Genomic DNA, 25,649 nt, shown 5'->3' on the forward strand with positions numbered 1-25,649 from the left:
TTATTGACTTCTTTGCAGGTTCATTTGTGCTGTGGTTTCTGCATTCTTCTTTTCACTGTCTTCATCTGCAAGTTCTTGCTTGATGACCAACTCAATCTCACTGAAATTAAACTCACATGCCTTGAACAAAGGTGCATCTAATTTTCTCATCATAACTGGGAAATCTTGATTAGCAATTACTTTCCCTTTTTCACGTACATTTTTCTTGTTACTGTTCAAGGCATCATAGTCCAAACCAATAGCTATATTAGTACATGGTTTATTTTTCTCATGGTATTGTCCAATCAACTGAGATGCATTTTTAAAGGACTTCAATTTCACTTCATTCTTTTCCAAGTTTTTCCTCAGCACTACTTTATTTCACTTACACACTTGAGCTTGTTTTTCAGATATTCATTTTCTTGCTTGACTATTTCAAGCTCAAAAAGCTGCAGCTCCAATTTTTGCTTTTCAATCTCAAGCTTCTCATTAATCTTTGATAGTCTACTAACTTCTTCAGTAGCTGCACCATACTTGTGTGGATGTGAAACATTTCTACACTCATCTTTTTGATGGTTTCTTTATATTGGCTTGTATTTAAATCAATGGTAGTTAGAGTTGGTACCTCAGATTGTGATGAGGATAAATCTCCTTGTTCTAAAGCCATGAGTGCATAATTTACGAATTCTTCATTATCATCATCTTCATTAGTGTCATCCCAACTCCTGACTTCAGCTATGTAAGCCTTTCCCTGTTGTTTCTTCAGGAGAGCTTCATATTTTGCTTCGAACTCCCGATAAGCTTTATCCTTCTTCACTTTCTTTGGCTTCCTATAGTCATTTTTAAAGTGGCCCAACTCATCAGAGTTGTAGAACCTTATTTTTGATCTGTCAACAGATCCAATTATGTAGCCACCTTTGCCACCTGAATTGTATTGAGTTTTTCCTTTCCAGTTGTTGCTATATGAGGTTTATCCCTTACTCTTGAAATACTTTGGCTTCTTCATCCTAATGTTAGAAAATTTTCTATCAAGGTAAGCCATATATTGATCCATCTCATCTGGCTCATCAAAGGTTTTACTCATTCTCCTCTAGCTCCAATATGACTTGTTTCTGGGGCTCCTTATTCTTTTGCTCAACAACATGAGTGACTGGAGTTTGAGTTTCTTGTTCATCTTCAAGTATTCTACTGTCATTGACCATCAAGGCACTAGATTCATCTACTACGTGTAAATGACTTTCTTTGCAATATTTCAAGCTCATATATTTTCAAAATCCCATACAGGACCTCCAATATCATCCTGCTCAAGTCTCCTCCTTCTCTAATTGCAGATATCTTTTGTTCAAGAAGGTCAGGAAGGGAAAGAAAAAACTTTAGGTTAACCTCCTCAACTTGATAATGTTTATCATGAAGTAGCAAGTCATTCATCAATTTGTTGAATTTTTCAAAAACTTCAGTAATTCCTTCTTTAGGCTTGGCATTAAAACCCTCATATTGTGACACCGAGATTATCCTTTGGTTAGATCTAACTTCATCTATTCCCTCACACATTATCTCAATCTTTCCCAAATTGGTTTAGCAGAATCACAGTTGATATTGTTTTTGTACATTACATTGTCAATAGACTCAATTAAAATGAGTTGGATACTGCTATCTAGTGCAACCTTTTCCTTTTCAGGCTCTATGTAAGTTAAAGGGTCTTTAGGGGGATAATGTGCTGGTATGACTGTGTCTTCTTCTGTAGATTCAGAAACTCTCACCAAAGGAATGAAAGGTCCATTCTTGAGGATGTGAATATACATGGGATTTTCCATCCTTATGAACAACATCATTTTTTTTTCCATAGTGCATAGTTGACCTTATCAAAGTCTGGTATCTTGATGCTTGTTAATTTCTGAGCACTCATTCTTCTAAGATCTTTATCTTTTGACTTTCAGATTTTTCTCTGATACCACATGTTAGATATTAAATGCTAAGAATATAACACATGGGGTGAATGTGTTTCTTGAATAATTTGTCTTTTAAAACTTGTTTGGATATTAGTGAATAAAGCAATTAGTACTTTTTAGAGATATTGAAGTAAGCATAAATAACACAAACACACAATATCAAAAACTCACTTAATTGTATTAATTAAGTTTATCTTGCTACAAAATTTATGTTCTTATGAAAGTAAGAACTCGGCTTCTATCTTAAGAGAGTATAAGAAAATCTAGATATGTTTTGTTACTTGTGAACTAAGGACTCGTGCATGCTTTGTAGACTAGCAACACGAGTTTACAAAACTTGCACTAAAATGTACTCAACCATTTTCTAAAGGAACCTATTTCTATTTCCATTCTGGCTTAGAAAATTTGTGCAGAATCTTGCAGGTCTGTGACCACCCTTTGTCTAGTTAATTTTGGCCCTTGATCTTGTATTTTTTAACCTGCTTTGTACACTTTCTAATTGAATAAATGAATTATTTATTGACTGATAAACTTGAATCTTGAACTTGTCTACATTCTGTAATTGAGAAGTATGTCGAGATCTCCAATTTATTCTATAGAAAGTGAAATCTCGATAAACATAATGACTTATCAAGATCTCTGAGTTCTCTATAGGTAAAATTGACTTGTCGAGGTCTCTAGATCCTTGCATGTGAAATGACATGTAGAAGTGACTTGTCGATATCTCTGAGATCTCTATTGTGACATCCCTCAAATCTGGGGGTCAGGATTTGACGTCATAACACAAAAACCACATTTTAAAACACTTTTGAAAACCTGTATTTTTTAAAAGATAATAAAAACAAAAGAATTTAAAAACCTGAACATTTGAAAATAATTTAAAAGAAAACAGTTTTAACCCCCTAAAAACGGGATCGCATACAGGTTACAACATTGAAATTAGAATAAGGCACTACTATTATTAAACAACATATTTTACAACATCAAGTCATCTTCGATAAGAAGAATCACTACTAATTTATTTACAAACCTGATTTACAAATGAATCTCAATAAACAACTCTAACTCGAACCTTCTCTAACAATTTCTCTGGATACCTTCTTTGACCTCTGGATAACTTAACCACTCATACTCTTCGCACAACCTTAGACTTAAATGCTATCGAATTCGAGCAACTCATCTTTAAGCCTTTCTGAAATGGTTATAAGAAAAGCAAGGGTCAGTAACAATGCTCAGTAAGTACCAATATAACAATAACGATCTGAAATAATTGATCAAAAATTCATAAACTCGGGGTATTAAATAAAAAGATTCATCAATCTTTGAGTCAATTTCAAACTAGGAGAATTCAATCTTTCAAAAGAATTATAGAACTGGACTTATCTCATTTTAACTAAAACAAAAAATTAGGCTGCTGATCAGTCACGCAGTAACCCCTAAAATGGCACACAGTCGTGTTCTCTATACTGGATTCAAGGCACACTTTGGCCTACAATTGACCACGAATCTGGTCCACATATTTTATAAAACAATCCAATTCTAATAATTCAATTCAAATAAAACATTCATATTCATAAACTAAATCATAATCAATAGTTATAAAAATAGTTAAATAAAACATCATTTGCAGTTGATAATCAAATCATATGCGACAAGAATTTCAACCTTGTAATAACAAAGGTTTGGTATTCACGAAACGAAATCAAGTATATAGGGTGTGTAGTTGTTGAATAAAAGGTATCTTATAATTTTGAAGTGGTATCATACATATCATAGGGTATGTGTTCATAGGATATGATAAGATGTTTGGCTTTTTAGAACTTGAAGGTAGAAAGGAATCAGGGGTTTCATTCTCAGAAGTAAAGGTTTACCAGAGGTAGTTCACAGTATAAATATGATACCATATTTTTGAAAGAAACATCACAATTTATGTAACATTTATGAGAAAGGAATTAGGAAACTTTCCTTAAATTCAATTCTCAACTCACAGCTCAGTCTCATACTTCATATTTCACAATCTATGCATATCAACTCCCCAATAACCTCTGACTATCATCTTTATAGCACATCGTTGCTTTCTTGACTTATTCCTTATTTGCTTTGCGATATCATTTGACCTTCTGTACGTGGTCGATATTGCACGTCTCGTCCAGATCCTTTACGAGAATAAGATAATACTATAATAATTAAACAGTCTATCGACTTTAACTTATAACTATCAAACCCTGTATCTATACCAATTTCACATATACATATCACGTATACCAGTAAACACTTAATACATAATCACAAGTCAACCTATATAACCTCTTTGACTTACCAATTATCAGTTACACATAATCATACTTTGACTCTATTTTACAGTCAAACCATTTTAAACACAATATTCTATCAATTAATACGAGTACAGATCATATCAAAAATCCGACATTATCTCACCTATTTACTGGACTATCCCCCTGTTATTCTATATCAATTAACAATTAATCAATCAAACTGAATTCCAATACCAATCTGGACACTATATTATGTTACTTAATTCACTTATCACGTTCTTAACACAAGAGATGTGACGGACCCACTTTACTAACTAGCAGAAATATGCATAATATTGATTAAACTGTAAAGTACTACAATATTTAGAATATTAAGCTACAAGCCTTAACCACGATCCCAGAATACACAGGAATGATTTTGAACAACATCTAACATCTTTTAATATTACATACCAAAAATATCTTAAGTCAAATTACTACCAAGTTTTAAACCTATAGTTTATAGCCCTTAGGGAACTACTAGTTCCCTACCTGCTCCAACATCTGACGGTAGGCATACCCCGAGTCCCCACATGTCTTACGCGCAGTTTGCTTGAAACGAACCATCTTCGGGTTTCACTGAAGGGATAACATCAATAATAATATTAATGAGCAAAACACTCAACAAGTGTAAAATAGTGGATAACAATTCATCATAAGCTTGATAAAACAATAACAGAAGGTAAATTAACAATGTGAAATTTCAAATAAAAGTTCAAGTCCTAAATAAGAGAATGGAATTGGAAAATATGCACGGCGCTATGAGCAATGAGGGGTGATCAGCCCACATCAAGCTCTGAACCACATAACAAGTGATTCATAACTATTAAGGATCCTCGACATACATTGGCCATATAAACCATCCGGCTCCCCGCTACTGAGGTTTTTAAAATTTTAACAGTCACTGGCGCCTCAGTCTTATTAGAAAAATACCATCCAATTCCTTTTATCAATTCATTTTAATTAAAAGGGTTCTTGATCAAGGACAAGATAACAAGTGTATGTATTGTCAAAGTTCAAATGAGGGAATGTTTTTAAGATCAGGGTTCCAAAAAGAAATAAATTCAAATTTATGAGGGGTTTAGGATTCATTTGATATATTATGGGACTAGTGTAGGGAATTCATGTGGGTATGAGGTAATATGTAATGAAAAGGAACAATTCAGGTATTAAAGCGATTAACTAAATACAAGATCTAATGATTAGGTGATGTCAGGGACTATTTAATCTTGTTAACTCTGTGGTCATGCATTCACAGGGTATTTAGTCAAAAAAACAGAATTATAGAGGTAAATTGAGAGTTCACTTGCCTGGACTACGCTTACTGAGCACTTGTATGGAATTGTTTATGGGTTCCTTTCGTGGCCTACTACTTGAACCTATAATAAATAGTATCCTCGTCACAACACTTGCTAACTACCCTTTCGTGTATAATATATATATAGAGATATATACACACACATATATATACACTTAAATACAAATAATTTCAAGTAATATGTGCTTCACATAATCCACATAACACTTAGCCAGAAATGGCATGGCAATAGTACACTTAGATTTTATTACCCTAGTCACTTAAGAAATTAACCATATAACATATAATTATCTCGACTAATAGTCCTAATCCTCCTTTACAGACCTCATCTCAACCTAAATTTAGTAAGGCACACTTGTGCCTCAATTCAAATGACTCACAATTGTAATGCACACTACTTAACTTACCCGAATATACACTTTGGCACCATTTGTGTGCCTTGGCAAAAATATGAATTTCTACCTTGGGCCTTCGATATATTCTGGCTCTTATGACTTTAATTTAACTTTTGAAATTGGTTTGACATCATGGCCTCACTTAAAAGACTCACAAATGCAATGCACTCCTCTAGGGTTTTCAAAGACAATTCTAATGGTGACTCTCGGGTGTTTTGGTGGAAATAGGGTATCTCCACCTTGGGCCTTCACTCCAAACAAACTCTCAAGGGTTGCTAATGTAACACCCCTAAATCCGGGGTCGGGGATCCGGGTTGTCACGAGTTCCATTTCCCTTAATAATATGTAATCTTAATAATCAACCAACTATTGCGTACTGTGACCCCACTATACACACACACCACAAGTTATAGTCTCAGAGATGAATATCTAAAAATAACACGAGTCATTTTATTCCACAATTATATGTCATTACACCTTAAAAGGGTTTCTTAATAAATTTACATTTCTTTGCCATTATTACAATTCATAAAGATACATAAGTCTGGTACATCAAAAGTTGAAAGCCTAGCCTATTAGTAGTTCCTACCTCAGCTACAGCGACATCAACGCCTATAGGAAACTGAGGAGCGTTTCCTATCCGCTCATGAATTGGGAGCTTGGTCTTGTTCATCTTGTCTATCTGATGTTGTGTGATGAAAGAAGAAAGCAAGGGTGAGCAACAAGCCCACAAAAATAATATGTATAATGATTTACAATATGTGAGCATCCTCATAGTACTCATGAAAGTCTTGGTCAAGTAAAAATGAACCAAGTTTGATACCTTATCACGACCAAGTCGCAAAATATTCAGTATATATGTATATATACTTTTCAAAATCTTGGAAGTCCTCTTCCATGCATAATATACACAGAGTTCCAGTTTATAACTGTATAAAAATATCGTTGCAAGGTGATCTCATATATCTAACCTTGTCTCAACATTTTTCTGCAAATCTTTGTGATGCATAAGATAATGATTAACTAGATATAAATTGAAAAGATAAAGTTACAAGATACTCCAATATACTTATATCTTTTCCGAATACTACTTGAACTACCACCGCTCAAGGTATAATCAGTTTCAAAAGTTCATCACATAGATGAGACTACAAGAAAAGACTTGGATAAATTCAATCTTTGAAATATTATTATAAATAATAAACTTATGAGATACTTCATTAAGTCCCGATATATATATACACCTATATATATACATTTTATACACTCCTTGAAAACCTCTGTTATGAAAATTCTAAACAGAGTTGCAATATCCAATGAATTTGGAAAGGAGAAAACCTTGGCATAAACCTGATATCTTGCTGATCAGGAAAAGATACCAATAAGTAACCTTTTCTACTAGTAGATGGATGAATCCCCCACCGGTCATCACGCTGGCCTCATTAGGACCTTGTGCTAGACAGCCACTCGGCCTCTTACGCGTTGATGGGCTGCCACCCAGCCACTTACACTTTGATAGACCGTACCCCGGCCTGTCGCTTATGCCGACTCAATTAGATGGACTTACTTCCCGATCGTTGGGTAAGTAATCAATTCATTTATCAAAACAGCAACCTCGTTCGAATATCAAATACACCACAGAGTCGGATCCCTCAATTTTTAAGCGAGTATTTAAATCCCCTTCGAAAGGAAGATCTTAAATTTGAAAACGAGGTTTGGGATCCGCTCTAACTTTTAAAATCATTTTGAAGACTCAAAAACATTTTTAAGAATGTTTGGAGTAATGCTGATTTAATAAAATAAATCAGTCCCAATATATTAGAAAATATCTGAATATTATTATTTAAATAATATTCCCATAAGGGTAATCCTTATAAAAATAATTGAAGTAGAAGTTTTAAGACTCATACTTGAAATGAATAATAAATAACCAAATATATACTTATACGAAAGTACGATCTTTATTTGAATAATCGAAAATAATTTTGATTATCGAAACAGTATTCTTTAATAATATAAAGAATATTATTTGATAAAATAAGCGGAGTCATAAGTCCTCGAATGAATATTCAAAATAATATTCATTTAATAAAATAAGCGGAGTCATAATTCCTCGAATGAATATTCAAAATAATATTCATTAAATAAAATAAAGTTATCGAATAAACCTTATTCGATTAATAGTTTTGAGAACTATATCTATATATCTATAAATATATATATATATATTATACTCGGGAACATCGACTCCCGGTTTAGAAAATGTTCACCTTTGGGTCCCCTATACTAAGGGTATACGCAACTACTGCTTATCTCTAGCATAGGTATTATGCAACTTATAAGCATTTGAATCAACAATTAGATATCAAGATTACGAAACAGGCATGCATATATACCATATCAACATGCTCTAATATATCGCAAGATTTGCTAATAACAATCATGCACTTATCACAAGATAATGCATATGCATATATACATCACAACAACAGTATAACGGGTAGAAAACTTGCCTGAGTGCTCCGGGGTAGACTTAAGCTTAGAGTGGGTCTGGTAACCTATGAACAACAACATAAGCCGGAATTAAACCACGGTCGCTTAAGAAACTAGACTTTAACCAATTGAACCCTAACGTTTGCTTATGGTCATTTCTACGCTTAACAAATCACATAAGTCGTTCGAGTACCCTCAGCTCCACCATTTTTAATAAATTAACCGTTACGAATTTTAAGGCGATGCTTTCGCGAATACCCTACCAACTGCCTAGTCCACTTTACATAATTTTTCATACTCCAATTAGTCATTTAAGGGCCTTAACCAAGGTTTCAAAGTAAGGCGAGGGGTAATGGTTCGTTCACGAAACACCGTTACTTAAAACGGTCGTTTCTCCTAAACCTTACATCGGATTCAAGCGAACCACATATCAAAACGAAGCTCGTAACATGAAGTATCTAAACATGGCAAAAGTTAGAATCTTTTAGTGAGTTCACGGGTCCTAAAGTTAAGAACAGAACAGTTAAGGAAAATCGGGCATTATGACGTTTATGTTTACGCGATTTCCAATTTAATTAACACTCTAAATTATCATCAATTCACTCACAACCACCAATACAACAATATTCAACCATCATACTACAAACTCAGTCCCCAACTCCATGTTTTACCAATTTATCCAATCAATCAAAGACCCAATATTCAAAACCAATACAAATCCACCAAAACTACTTATAATCAGAGATCAAACCTTAAAACTAACAATGCTTCAATAAAACTTAATGGAATCATAAAATCAAAGCTAGGGTTTGAATTTGATACCTTCCTTGAAGCTTTTAATCAATGAAAGATCCTTGGAATGCCCATGGAAGCCTTAATCTACGCTTAAGCTACCTTGACCTTACAAATAAAATCAACAATCAAAAATTTGTTCTTGAAAGTTACTATTCACCCTAAACTAAAATGATTTGTTTGAGATAGAAAACCTTTGATTCAAGCACTCAAACTACTTGCTCTTCTTAGTTATGAAATATAGGATTCAAAGAAACAAACCTCTTGAATTATGATTGAGTGGAACTTGGGTTTGGAAATTTTTCTTCTTGTTTTTCTTCAAAAAAATGTGAGCAAGGAATGGGGGGAAGAGAAATGAATGTGTTTGCTTGGTTGCTTCCTTTTTGTTTGTTAATTAACCTTTTACCATGGTAGAAATTGTGTGGCTCACAATCAACCAACCAACCCTTCCCATTTGGTCATGCTTATGTCATCTACTTATGTCATCTTGTTACACTTGTCCTCCTCTTGTTGGTGTGATGACATCATCCTCCACTAACCCCTTTGATTAACTCCTAATTACTTGGCTAATGATCGCTTATCTGTTATACAGTTCGCTTAACTTTCGTTCTCGTTTATCATTTGAGGGATCATACCTGGGATCTTATTACTTAGGTTCCCCTAAACCTTTCTTAATATTTTATATTCCTTTTATGATCCACTCTTATAATCCTTGAATTTAAATCCTTTTAATCATGTTACCATATACGCAATTATTTCGGTATCTGGTGGATTTTCGGGAAAAATCAAAGTGTTCGAATTTGGATTCTGAAGATCTTTACATACACTTATTTTCTTTATGGAATACTAATACGATCTTAGAATTTCCATAACAGTACTCCTATATAGCGTGGTCTGATAATTTTCCTTAATCAACATCATCAGCAAAAGTTACTATTCATCCGTGTTTCAAAAATTTCCAAAAATTGGGGTTATTACAACTAAGAATCTTAAATGATTCTCAAAGTTGGAATGACTCAAAGGCCTCACTCAGGCCTCCCTAGGCCTCAAGTGGAAGTTGACACAAAACTGCCTCCCCTGATTTCCAAATTGCCTTGTTTTTACCAACTCAAAACTCATTTATCTAGATCAATTATTGGTTTTAATGACTCGCTAAGATTTCTATGACTTCATTATATCTATTTAGACCAAGGCCCCATAAAGGCCTAACCTATGACATAGTTATTATTGACCAAAAGTCAAGTTTACCCAACTGTGGCATGTTCTGAGCTGCACTCGGGTTTGTGTGTGTGTACCTAAACAAATGCAAGTTTTACAATATAAAGCTACTGGACTCAAGTATGAACCAATTCCCAACTCCATTGAGCTCATGCCTACCAAGGCCTTGCTAAAACTAACTTAAAATGACCTAAACTTCTAGTACAAAAATCTGCCCAGTTATAACCAATGTGACTCCTTCCACCTTAACTCCCTTCTTCTCAACAAAACCAAATAACATCAACAACCAACCAAGGAAAGTATTATAGTACACTAAAACCTACTGACTAACATACATATAAGGTCTATTTGCAATTTATTTAGCATGAAGATCAATTATAAAGACAAGCAAGGTAACACATCACAAGACAAGCCATCACTTAGCATTTTTAAGCAAAAATTCGAAGTAAACATGCATGGTAACATCATGACACCTACTGACCATAAGCTCATTTCATCATATATAACCTAAACTAGCATTTTATCAAAGGAATCATGGCATTCAACTCAGAAAAATCAATTATCAAGAGGTTAAAAGATCATCTATAATAGCAATATCATCTCTTCGAGTTTCTAAGCAAAATTTGAACTATATATTCCAAAATAATCACTTGATATCTACTGAATATAATCACTTATCATCATGGAATACTTCATCTAGCATTTTATAACCAAAAACCATAGCATGCATCTCATACAAGTCTAGTATCAAAACAAAAAATTATTAAGTATGGTTTCTGCTTTGAAAATCACTTGTAAATCGACATGCAAATACTATATCCAACATGCCAATGCTAAAATTAAGGTATCTTGAAGGAAAAATAGCATGCAAGATTTTAATCTTGACAAAACAACATTTATAAAGAGCAAGACTTTAAAAATCAACATGCAAGGTCATTTTTCATAAAAACTTCCCAAGATCAACACTTTACATTCGACTCTTAAGGAATCATGGCCAAATGTTTATGAACAAGATTATGACTTGGAAAAATAGAAGTGTAACACCTCTCCAAGATCACATATTGATCATTTCTTTAATCCACCATGGTTGAAACCTTGAGTTCACAAGAACTAAGGCCCCAACTTCGGCTTTACCAACATGCAAACACAAAACTCACCTCTAAATGAAGATACTCCACTAGATGATGAAGGTATTGGCTTGACTAGCTTGAGAAGTGAAAGAAAATGAAAATAAGTGAAGAAAAATGGCAAGAATGGGGTGGGGTGATCTTTGGCCGAGAGGGAGAGAAGTGAGGAGAGGGTGAGGTGTTTGAGTGGGTGTGTGAATGAAAATGAGAGTGCTCTTGTGTTTTTGTTACTAAAAATTGTAGTGGAATGGAGAATTTACACAAGTGTACCTCTTGCTAGTTGTGACAAAATTGCATGCAAGGCTAAAGAAGTAAACTGGCAAGTTAGTGGGGTTGGAATTGGCAGTCTTAGCCTTGGACTCTATTATAAACCAAAATGCATGCAAGGGTATAATAGTAATCTATTAATTAATAAAAGTATGATTAAAAAGAATGGATTTTAGTAAATAAAATATAACTCCATAAATCACAAAATAATACCATAAATACTATGAGATTTTAGAAGTTTTATAAAATTGTTTTCAATTGAACAAGAATATATTTTAAATTAATTTTCTAAGATCAATTCCCTATTAAACAAGCCACAATAAACGTAAAAAAAATCTAAGTCAAATAAGAAAATGCAAGTAATTTGATTCTAAGCCGAATGATAATCTATCGTCTAATCGCAACTATTACACTTATTATCTAATCGCGTTAAACTCAAATATTATTTAATCGTATAAAGAAATTTGCTTGCGTACATTTAATTATACGCTTATAAATAATCTAACGATATTCGCAATGCCATACAATGAAGAACATATACGAACACATTGAATTCACATAATTTATGACATCTAATACACAAAAATTATATAGTGCACAAAACGGAATATTACATCAAATATTTATAGGCGTTACAACCTTCCCCCTTAAAGGATTTTGTCCCCAAAATCTAAGCAAATAGATGAGGATACTTATCTAACATATCACTTTCTAATTCCCATGTTGACTCTTCAACTTTGGGATTTCTCCCCAAAACTTTCTTTAAAGGAACTACTCTATTCCTTAATACTTTATCTTTTCTATTTAGAATGCTAACCGGCTGCTCAACATAAGACTCTCGCTCAATCTCCACTGGTTCATTCTCTATGATAGATTTGGCGTCGGGGTTAAACTTCTTAAGCAATGATACATGAAAAATGTTGTGAATGTGCTGCATTTGGGGCGGTAAGGCCAACTCGTATGCCACTTTGCCAACCTTACCCAAAATTACAAAAGGTCCGATAAATCTTGGACTAAACTTTCCTCTTTTACCAAGTCTAGCTATTCCTTTCCAGAGTGACACTTTCAACATAACGGGTTCTCCTATTTTGTATTCTACGTCCTTTCTGTGTGGATCAAGATACTTCCATTGTCTGTCCTGAGCCGAGATCAATTGATTTTGAATCAAATTTACCACTTCTTTTATTTGTTGAATCAATTCGGAGCCAATTACCTTTCGCTTTCCAACTTCATCCCAATATATAAGTGATCTACACTTCCTTCCATAAAGAGCTTCGTACGGGGGCATTCCAATACTGGCATGAAAGCTATTGTTATACGAAAACTCTACCAAAGGCAAATGTACATCCCAATTTCCTTTGAAGTCCAAAGCACAAGATCTCAGCATATCTTCTATGGTCTGAATTATGCGCTCACTTTGTCCATCCGTCTGTGGGTGGTAGGCGATGCTCATCTTGAGTCGAGGTCCTAAATGTTCTTGGACTTGCTTCCAAAATCTGGAGTTGAAATAAGGGTCTCTATCCGACACAACAGATACTGGAACCCCATGGTGAGTAACAATTTCTTTTAGGTACATATGAATCAGCTTTTCCATGGAGAATCTCTCGTTGATCGGTAGAAAATGAGACTACTTAGTCAATCAATCAATTATTACCCAGATAGTGTCGTGATTAGATTTTGTCCTTGGTCATCCAACTATATAGTCCCTTGCAATATGCTCCCACTTCCATTCAGGTATCTCTAAGGGTTGAATTAGTCCACTCAGAATCTGATGTTCGGCTTTTACCCTTTGACAAGTGTAGCATTTACTAATCCACTAAGCAATCTCCTTTTCATATCCGGCCACCAAAAGTTCTGTTTTAAATCTTGGTACATCTTTGTGCTTCCCGAGTGAATAGAAAATTCTGAGTTGTGAGCATCTTTCAAAATCTCATTCTTCAATTCTTCCATATTCGGTATCCAAATTCTTGATGAGAATCTTATAATTCCTTGGTTGTCTTTTTGAGTGCAAATCTCTTCTCCGGTCAATTCATTCATCCTTTGATTCATCACTTCTTCTTCGCACTTCTTAATCTTTCCTAATAATTCTGGTTGAAAAGTCATCATACAAAACATTTATGTAGGTGCACTTGGAGCTCGAATCTCAATTCCCATCTTCTCAAATTCTTTCGATAACTCTTGGGCCATAGTCAACATATTCAATCTCTCCTTGCGACTTAAAGCATCCGCTACTACGTTCGCTTTCTCGGAATGATAATTGATTGTGCAATCGTAGTCCTTAATCAACTTCAACCATCTTCGTTGCCTCATGTTCAATTCCTTCTGAGTGAAAATGTACTTCAGGCTCGTGTGATCCGTATATATCTCGCATTTCTCTCCATATAGGTAATGTCTCCACAACTTCAAAGCAAACACAATTGCAGCCAATTCCAAGTCATGAGTTGGGTACCTTTGTTCGTGAGGCTTAAGTTATCTTGACGCGTAGGCTATCACCTTCCCGTATTGCATTAAAACACAACCCAATCCTTTGTGTGACGCATCACTGAATATTACAAATCTCCTTGATCATCTGGCAGGGCTAATACTGGAGTGGTGACTAACTTCTACTTTAATTCTTGAAAACTCTTTTCGCAACTCTCTGTCCATTCAAACTTCTCATTCTTTAGGGTCAATTTTGTCAATGGTACTGCAATCTTAGAGAGATCCTTTACAAATCCTCGATAATATCCGACCAATCCCATGAAACTTCTAACTTCAGCCAGGGTCTTCGGCCTTTCCCAATTCATTAAAGCTTCTATCTTCGCTGTATTAACTCGAATACCTTCACTTCCGATAATATGCCCTAGAAATTGAACTTCTCACAGCCAGAATTCACACTTAAAAAACTTGGCATATAACTTCTCCTTCCTTAAAGTCTCCAAAGCTATTCTTGTTGGATTTTAATCGCAGCGGGGGCATGGTAAAACACTTTTACACATATAAAATCCAAATAAAAGCATATAAATCGTGGTAAAATTATAGGGATCATTTACTAACCTTTAATATCTGATCCAAAAGCAACGATCGGAGATCCTTAGCAGCTGCTTCTCAAACGTGAAGCACTCCACCGGTATCCACCAAGAAAACGACGTTAAGGAGGAGGAGGAGGTGGAGATAATTAGGTTTTATAAAATTTTTGGGGTTCGGGTTGGAATAAAAATAGGGTTTATAATAGTATATTTATAGGCAAAATTTTCAGCTGAAATTTTCCCATAAATATTATTATTATTATCCCATTTATTATTCTCATTAATAATTAAAACACCTTTTAATTATTAATCCTTTTTCTAAACACTTTAGAAATTATTCTCTCTCTTGATTTAATTTCCAAAAATTAAATCCTTAATTAATAATATTAAGAACTTTTCTTAATTAATTTATAATCAATTAAATCTCATTTAATCAATTATTAAATTTGCCAATTAATTATTTATGTCACAAATAAATAATTATTAGCCATTATTAATTAATTCCTCCACCATTAAATCATTCTCTTTTTATGGTGTGACCCTGTAGGTTCAATATTAAGCCGGTAGTAGAAATAAATAATAATAAAACTATTTTATCATTATTTATATAAATTCTCTAATTTATTAAATATGATTAATTACATTTATTCTACATCGTGAGGGATATTCTCAGCATATCGCGACTATCCGGATAATATGAATTCACTGCTTAGAATACCAAGAACCTATTCAGTGAATAGTTACCGTACAATAAACTCCTTCTACCCTACAATATCCCGATTAAATACAAGGCATGGATCTCGTGTCAAGCCTATCTAATTCAATCACTTGCTTACCATTTACTATGCTTAGTTCTATGCAAATTAGAAACTCCTTTCTAATTTCATTTACTCTGGCCAGAGATTGCTGAACTAGCATAAGTGGATCAGCCTTGAACATTCGCTTCCTTCACTGGAAGGGGTAGATCCTTTATTGATCATACACTATCTTCGTGTACAAATTCCTATACCCAGTAGAGCCCTAATAATTGTCCCTGGAGACTAAGAACTAAACCAAAGCATAGTTCAATGTACATAAGATGACTATGATGACCTCAAGTCTAAGGATACTTGTACAACTATCACTATGTGAACAACTGCTGACACGTGAGTGAACTCCATCAGTTGTTCAGCTGTGCGAGTCATGTTCAGTGAACTTATTCTATAATAAGCACCTACATACTAGCTATAGTGTCACCACACAAATGTCTATGAGAACAGACATCCTTCATAATGAAGCAATCATAGTATGTACCGATCTCTGCGGATTATTAATTACCAGTTAGTAATCCTATGACTAGGAACTATTTAAGTTTAGAGTTATCATCTTTTAGGTCTCACTATTATGATCTCATCATAATCCATAAAAAGCTTTACTCTAAACTATGGTATATCTTATTTAAACACTTAAATAGATAGAGCCCGTAATAAAAACAAAACAAGTCTTTAATTAATATCAATGAAATCAAAACAGATTACATAAAAAGATATTCCTAAATCCTAATACATGATTGGACTTAGGACATATTCCTTTCAATCTCCCACTTGTACTAAAGCCAATCACTCTGGTATCTAATACCCATCTTGTCTTTATGACGATCAAAGTGACTCTGAGAAAGTGGCTTTGTGAATGGGTCTGCTACGTTGTTATGTGTGTCAACTCTCTCAACGTTGACATCTCCTCTTTCAACAATCTCCCTAATCAGATGAAAGCGCCGCAGGACATGTTTGGAATTTTTATGAGACCTAGGTTCCTTGGCTTGTGCTATTGCTGCGTTGTTATCACAATACAACACAATAGGCTCTTTGACACTAGGAACAACTCCCAACTCAGAAACAAATTTCCTCATCCAAACAGCTTGTTTTGCAGCCTCACTTTTAGCTATATATTCCGCTTCCGCTGTGGAGTCAACCGTTGTCGACTGTTTGGAACTTTTCCAACTTATCGCACCACTATTTAGAGTAAACACGTACCCTGACATGGATTTGCTATCACTCTCTGATTGAAAACTAGAGTCAGTATAACCCTCTATTTTCAACTTAGATTCACCGCCAAAAACAAGAAAAATGTCCTGAGTCCTTCGCAAGTACTTAAGGATGTTTTTCACTGCTTTCCAGTGGTCTTCACCTGGATTGGACTGATATCTGCTCGTTAGACTAATTGAATAAGCAACATCAGGCCTTGTACACAACATCGCGTACATGATAGATCCTATTGCTGAAGCATAAGGAATCTTACTCATACGCTCTCTTTCCTCAGGTGTCTTAGGAGACATTTTTTCGGAAAGGGACACTTCATGACTCATCGGTATGAGACCTCTTTTGGAGTTTTCCATGCTAAACCTTTTAAGCACTTTCTGGATGTATGTACCCTGGGTAAGACCTATCATTCTTCTAGATCTATCTCTATAGATCTTCATACCAAGAATGTAGGATGCTTCTCCAAAGTCCTTCATGGTGAAGTTCTTTGGTAGCCATACTTTGATTGATTGCAGCATCGGTATATCATTTCCTATAAGAAGTATGCCATCCATATACAACACAAAAAATGTTACCGCACTCCCACTAACCTTCTTGTAGACACATGGTTCATCCATGTTTTTGACAAAATCAAACTCTTTGATTGTCTTATCAAAACGGGTGTTCCATCTACGAGAAGCTTGCCTTAAACCATATATGGTTCGCCGCAGCTTACACACTAGGTGTTCATTTCCCTTGGAAAGAAAACCTTCCGGCTGTGTCATATAAACTTCCTCCTCAAGTTCCCCATTGAGGAAGGCCATTTTCACGTCCATTTTCCTGATCTCATAGTCGTAGTAAGCAGCAATCGCAAGCAAAATCCGAATTAATTTTAACAGGGCTACAGGCGAATAGGTTTCATCAAAGTCAATCCCTTGTCTTTGATTAAATCCTTTTGCAACTAGCCTAGCCTTATAGGTCTCCACCTGGCCATCTGCTCCAATCTTTCTCTTATATACCCACTTGCACCCAATAGGCTTAACACCTTCAGGCGCTACAACCAGAGTCCATACTTGGTTGGTATACATAGATTCCATTTTGGATTTCATGGCACTATGCCATTTCTCTGAGTCAACACTACTCATAGCCTCATTATAGGTCTTAGGGTTGTCTTCATCAATGATTGAAAACTCATTGTCATTCTCAATGACAAGGCCATAATACCTCTCAGGTTGACGAGACACTCTCTCTGACCTACGAATGGGCTGTTCCACAGAAGGTTGTTCAGTCTGAACAGGTGTTTCCACTTGAACCGTAGTAGTTTGTGCTTCTTGAACTTCATCAATTTCAATTTTGCTCCCACTGTTTCCTTCAAGGATAAACTCCTTTTCCAAGAAGGTAGCATGTCTGGAGACAAACACCCGATGATCGGTGTAAAAGTAATATCCTAAAGTCTCTTTAGGATATCCCATAAAACTACATTTTACGGATCGAGATTCCAGCTTATCTGGGTCAACTTTCTTGACATAAACTGGACATCCCCAAATCTTAACGTGTTTAAGACTCGATTAGCTTTCTTTCCATATCTCATATGGAGTTTGAGGAACAGATTTGGAAGGCACCTTATTCAGTAAATATGCTGAGGTTTCCAATGCGTAACCCCATAGGAATACTGGAAGATTTGCATAGCACATCATGGACCGAACCACGTCTAACAGAGTTCGATTTCTCCTTTCAGATACCCCATTCAACTGTGGAGTATATGGAGGAGTCCACTGGGAGACTATACCATTTTCTTTGAGATAATCTAGAAACTCTCCATTCAAGTATTCACCACCTCGATCTGATCGAAGAGTTATAATACTATGTTTGGCTTGTTTCTCCACTTCATATTTATATTCCTTGAACTTTTCAAAGGCTTCAGACTTGTGTTTCATCAAGTACACATATCCGAATCTAGATCTATCATCTATGAAAGTAATGAAGTACGAAAATCCTCCCATGGCTTGCGTAGACATTGGTCCACATACATCTGTGTGTACCAATCCTAGCAAATCTGCAGCCCTCTCTCCATGTCCACTAAATGGAGATTTGGTCATTTTACCCAATAGACAAGACTCGCACGTAGGATATGATTCAAAATCAAAGGGGTCTAGTAACCCTTCCTTATGCAATGTCCGAAGTCTATTTTCACTAATATGACCTAGCCTACACTGCCATAAATAGGTCAGTTTTTCATCATCTCATTTTCTTTTATTAGTTTGTTCAATCTGAAGTAAATCATGCTCTACGTCACATACATACAGACCATTATTTAAAATTCCACGTCCATAAAGAACATTATCTCTAAGGATAGAACATTCATTATTCTTAATAATAAATGGAAAACCATCCAAACCCAACATAGGGATAGAAACAATATTCCTCACAATAGAGGGAATGTAATAACAATTATTCTAAATAATAGTCTTGCCCGTAGGCATATGTAAACTAAATGATCCTACAGTTATGGCCGCAACCCTTGCTCCATTGCCCATACGTAGAATCACCTCATCTTTTTCAAGATTCATACTTCCCTTTAGTCCTCGCAACGAATTGCAAATATGAGAATCACAGGAAGTATCTAATACCCAAGTAGAAATTTGACCTAGTGACATATTAACTTCGATCATGAACATGCCTGAATCAGAAGCAGTAGTCTTACTACCCTTCCTCTTCTTCAATTCTGCAAGGTAAACCTTGCAGTTTCTCTTCCAGTGCCCTAACTTGTTACAAGGAAAGCATACAGCTAAATTAGGATCAGTCAACTTGTGAGCATCTAGTATGCTCCTGAGTGATAGTGCAGAAGACATAATATAGTAAATCTGTAAATGATAAACACATAACAACACTCAGCAAATATTCGATTTCATTTTAAAACACTATATGAATCGAGTCTTTATTCATAAGTGGCTCCCACTAGTTTATCTAATTTATTCAACCCCCTACGTGAAAAATTAAGCATTCATAATGCTAGTGGGAATAGGGATCCTACATTCCATTACACAACCCCGGCTGTAGCACGAACCGCCATGTAATGTTCAATAGGCAGACAACTCTTGTCAGTTATATCTTATGTTATTCCCTAATCAAAATTTAGCCTCTTAAATAATTGAGTCTCAGCTGTGGCACGACAAACTCAATATTCTAAGTCAAGTCTAACCCAACATTCTGTACAGTTGAATCAGTCCCCAAAGGCCCACGGCTGTGGCACGTACCGACCTTTAGATTCTTATTCAATGTACACATCTCTATGTAATAGACAAGTATTTCTTATTTTGAAATCAAAGCCCTGGGCTGTAGCACGAACCGACAATGATTCAAAAATAAGAACTACTTTTCTATCATGTTGGAAGGCTATGACCGACACAAGCCCGTTGTATCATTGGCCAATTACTACTTGATATTATTTAATTTTAGAGGGATTATATTACGTTACAATCATAATCATATTATAAAGAGATTCTTCCTTTTAAATTAAATATTTCAAATCAATAATCGATAATCAGATGATTCCCAGATCGGGTGGAGCATTGTCAAGAGGCGTCACTTAATAACCCTTTCTTACAGATAGACATCTGTTGTTGACAGAATCATCCTTTCTCTCATATCGAAAATTCATATTCAATTACGTGTTTCATAAATACAAGAATCTCATGAACGTATTCATAATATTGTTATTAAGGTTATGAAACAATTTCACTATACTAGGTTGTCTAACAAATGCCTTATGTTCATTTAAGTTCACCTAAATCTATCATCGCATGATAAACTAAGCATATATCACATATATCAACATGAATAAACATCAAGGTAGGCATGTTACATCATCTACCATATTAGTCTAAGCATTATTCATCTCTATGTATCACATGAAGCATTTAAAATCAATTCAAACGATCAAAAACAGCTTTAAAATACTTCTGTTAGTTATAAACAGTTCAAAACAATTTCATAAAATATCATATAATATACCATTAGAAGCGTTTCCAAAAGACGAATCCAACGGCACCAAAATCGCCCAATTCTGAGTTGGCACGCGCCCACACGCGCCGAAAGAAGATTCCCCACGCGCGGCCCCGCGCACACGCGCCTTACAGAGCATGTCTGATTTTCTTCCACGCGCCACACGCGCTCCACGCGCCCTAACCCCTATGCTGACGTCAGCATGACGTCATCTAATGACGTTAGCATGATATCAGCACGACGTCATCAGCGCGTGTCTACCACGCGCCGCGCGTGGCACGCCAGCGCATGAACCCCACGCGCGCGTGGTCGACGCGCGGTCCTTCGTTCGGTTTCAGCAGTCGCCGTCTTTTCTCTCCTCGAACAACGTGCCGCCGTCCCTGTCAACTCATCTGTACTCTTTTTTTGTCTTTGTCCGTGCCATCAACAAACAACAGCAAACAACTGCCAACAGAATATATTTACACCCATATACAAACATATATATACTATATATACATATATTTACTTATTTAATTACGAATTTTAATTACAAGAACTTCAAAAATTCATAATAAAAATCTATACATCATAAAATTATGAAAAAAATACCCAGACGATCTACAACACTTGTAGAACCCAAATTAACATTCAAAATTATTCTGAGAAATGATTTCTCATCAGACAAAATTAATCCATGATATAACTTGTAAGAAATATAATTAATTCATACAAGCACATAAAATTCTGAAATTTTTACCACAGATCTATATGCATATAACTTGTGCTCTGATACCATTGTTGGATTTTAATCACAACGGAGGCATGGTAAAACACTTTTACACATATAAAATCCAAATAAAAGCATATAAATCGTGGTAAAACATAGGGATCGTTTACTAACCTTTAATATGCGATCCAAAAGCAACGATCGGAGATCCTTAGCAGCTACTCCTCAAACGTGAAGCACTCCACCAGTATCCACCAAGAAATCGATGTTAAGGAGGAGGAGGAGGTGGAGAGAATTAGGTTTTATAAAAATTTTGGGGTTCGGGTTGGAATAAAAATAGGGTTTATAATAGTATATTTATAGGCAAAATTTTTAGCTGAAATTTTCCCATAAATATTATTATTATTATCCCATTTATTATTCTCATTAATAATTAAAACACCTTTTAATTATTAATCCTTTTTCTAAACACTTTAGAAATAATTCTCTCTCTTGATTTAATTTCCAAAAATTAAATCCTTAATTAATAATATTAAGAACTTTTCTTAATTAATTTATAATCAATTAAATCTCATTTAATCAATTATTAAATTTTCCAATTAATTATTTATTTCATAAATAAATAATTATTAGCCTTTATTAATTAATTCATCCACCATTAAATCATTCTCTTTTTATGGTGTGACCCTATAGGTTCAATATTAAGCCGGTAGTAGAAATAAATAATAATAAAACTATTTTATCATTGTTTATATAAATTCTCTAATTTATTAAATATGGTTAATTAATTAATCACATTTATTCTACATCGTGAGGGATACTTCTCAGCATATCGCGACTATCCGGATAATATGAATTCAATGCTTAGAATACCAAGAACCTATTCAGTGAATTGTTACCGTACAATAAACTCTTTCTACCCTACAATGTCCCGATTAAATACAAGGCATGGATCTCGTGTCAAGCCTATCTAATTCAATCACTTGCTTACCATTTACTATGCTTAGTTTTATGCAAATTAGAAACTCCTTTCTAATTTCATTTACTCTGGCCAGAGATTCCTGAACTAGCATAAGTGGATCAGCCTTGAACATTCGCTTCCTTCACTAGAAGGGGTAGATCCTTTATTGATCATACACTATCTTCGTGTACAAATTCCTATACCCAGTAGAGCCCTAATAATTGTCCCTGGAGACTAAGAACTAAACCAAATCATAGTTAAATGTACACAAGATGACTATGATGACCTCAAGTCTAAGGATACTTGTACAACTATCACTATGTGAACAACTGCTGACACGTGAGTGAACTCCATCAGTTGTTCAGCTGTGCGAGTCATGTTCAGTGAACTTATTCTATAATAAGCACCTACATACTAGCTATAGTGTCACCACACAAATGTCTATAAGAACAGACATCCTTCATAATGAAGCAAGCATAGTATGTACCGATCTCTGCGGATTATTAATTACCAGTTAGTAATCCTACGACCAGGAACTATTTAAGTTTAGAGTTATCATCTTTTAGGTCTCACTATTATGATCTCATCATAATCCATAAAAAGTTTTACTCTAAACTATGGTATATCTTATTTAAACACTTAAATAGATAGAGCCCGTAATAAAAACAAAACAAGTCTTTTATTAATATCAATGAAATCAAAACAGATTACATAAAAAGTTATTCCTAAATCCTAATACATGATTGGACTTAGGACATATTCCTTTCAATTCTCAGATGTTCAACATGTTCTTCCTCGGTCTTTGAATATATTAGAATGTCATCGATAAACACAATGACAAACTTATCCAAATACTCCTTGAATACTCGGTTCATTAAATCCATAAAGGCGGCTGGCGCATTTATCAATCCGAATGCCATAACTAGAAACTCATAATGTCCATAACTGGTTCTGAAAGCAGTCTTTGGTATGTCTTCCGGCTTAATCTTCAACTGATGATATCACGATCATAAGTCAATCTTCGAGAAGTAAGTTGCTCCCTTAAGTTGATCAAACAAATCGTCAATACGAGGTAAAGGATACCTATTCTTAATTGTCAATTTATTCAACTCTCTATAGTCGATGCATAGTCTCATACTTCCATCTTTCTTTTTCATAAACAAAATTGGAGCACCCCACGGAGTTAAACTCGTCCTTATAACTCCTTTATCTAATAACTGTTGTAGTTGCTTGGCCAATTCCTTCATTTCTGTTGGTGCCATACAATAAGGTGCCTTCGATATGGGTTCCATGCCAGGTGCTAAGTCGATAGAAAACTCAATTTGACGATCAGGCGGCAATCTAGAAAGTTCATCCGGAAATACATCAGGAAATTCGCTAACTATCGGGATACTTTCTATATTCGGCGTCTCCTTAGCTCTATCAATTACATGAGCCAAATACCCTTCACACCCTTGTCTTAACAACTTTTTAGCTTGAATCATTGTCAAAAATGGTTTAACTTGTTTCTGCCCTTTAAACTCTACTTTCTTTCCTTGAGGGGACTTAAGAACCACTTTCTTCTTCTTACAATCGATTTGAGCACCATGCTCTGCTAACCAATCCATTCCTAATATAATGTCTAATTCTCCTAGTTGAAAAGGTATAAGGGAAGCAGGGAAACTATAGCCTGAAATCTCTATTTTATACCGGGGGCAAATACTTTTAATAGATACTTGTTCTCGATTAGCCAAAATGATAGATAAGGGTTCAACTAACAATTCAATTTCACAATTCAACTTGCCAACAAAAGATTCAGATATGAAAGATCTAGTAGCTCCAAAATTAAATAGCACTTTAGCATTGATGTTGTTGATAGAAAGCGTACTTGTCACAACTTCAGAACTCTGCACAGCATCCTTGATATTCATGTTGAATGTCTTGACCTGAGCAGGATAGGAGGGAGGGAACATTGGAGTTGCAGATTCAGAAGGTTGATTTGAAGGTAGTTGAAGAATTGGAACAGAAGATGTCATTGCTTGATTGTAAGGGACGGCCGTCAATTGCATTAACTTATTGTTTCCGGGGGTCTTGCAATCCCTCGACATATGACTGGTCTTTCCACACTTGAAGCATGTAACATAAGGCTTCGGGCTTCGGTACTCATTCGCATAATGACCTTTCGATTTGCACTTGAAACAAACGATGCCAGCCTTATTGTAGTTACCTGTATGTCACTTGTTGCAGAATTTACACTCCATATTTGTTGCTTGCTGGGATCTTTGTCCACTTGGCCCTTGAATCCTATTCTTCTGACTCTTATTATCACCCTTCTTACAGCTTCGGGGTCCTTCCTGGTTCTGGAATCCAAACTTCTTAAAATTCTTGCCACTTTGACTCCCTCGAGTCGATCCTTCACCATTGTTTCCAAACTTTCTTTTCTTACTCTCTTTCTCCTTCAAGTTTTGATCACTTTCTCCTTCAATTACCATCGCCTTCTGGACCACTTCAGCATATGTGGTCAATTCAAAAGCAGCCACTCTGCTTCGTAGCCAAGGCTTCAATCCTTGTTGAAATCTTTTCGCCCACTTTTCATCCGTGTCCACATAATCTCCAACAAACCTAGCCATTCGGTGAATTTCTTCTCATACTCTCCCACAGTCATTCCTTCTTGCTTCAATTCAAAGAACTTCAATTCCATTTGAGTCTGCATATACCTCGGGAAATACTTGTCTAAGAAAATCTTCTTGAATCTATCCCAAGTGATAACTTTTTCTTCTTCTAAAGCACAGGTCGAGTCCCACCAATAGTTCGCTTCGTCTTTCAAAAAATAAGACACATAGTCGACCTTCTTTTCTTTACTAACAACAGCTAGCATGAAAACTTTCTCCATCTCTTTAAGCCAAGATTGGGCTTCCACAGGTTCTTGAGTTCCATGAAGCTCTGGTGGTTGCACAGCTTGGAATGATTTAAAAGTTGTAGGGGTTTGTGGTGGTGGAGGTGGTTATTGTTGTTGAAGTTGTTGCTGAAGGAGTTGTTGTTGTTGAGCAAGGGTAACAGATTGTTGGTGAAGTATTTGCATGAGTTGAGCCAAGTTGGGTGGTGGATCTTCATGATCCCCGGTATTGGTGTTACTA

At 35.3% G+C, this 25,649-nt stretch overlaps 1 protein-coding gene across 1 annotated transcript; it reads right to left on the reverse strand.

Annotated features, from left to right (window-relative positions):
• On the reverse strand, positions 1-25,142 carry LOC141718431 (uncharacterized). The gene is made up of 4 exons (XM_074520812.1): positions 24,851-25,142; positions 23,708-24,739; positions 373-502; positions 1-211 (listed from the first exon to the last, which is right to left on the reverse strand). The coding sequence occupies exons 1-4, from the start codon at positions 25,140-25,142 to the stop codon at positions 1-3; spliced, it is 1,665 nt and encodes a 554-aa protein (XP_074376913.1).
• Positions 25,143-25,649: the final 507 nt, after the last annotated feature.

This window comes from Apium graveolens, chromosome 4 (genome assembly GCF_009905375.1).
Source record: "Apium graveolens cultivar Ventura chromosome 4, ASM990537v1, whole genome shotgun sequence".
Taxonomy (NCBI): Eukaryota; Viridiplantae; Streptophyta; class Magnoliopsida; order Apiales; family Apiaceae; genus Apium; species Apium graveolens.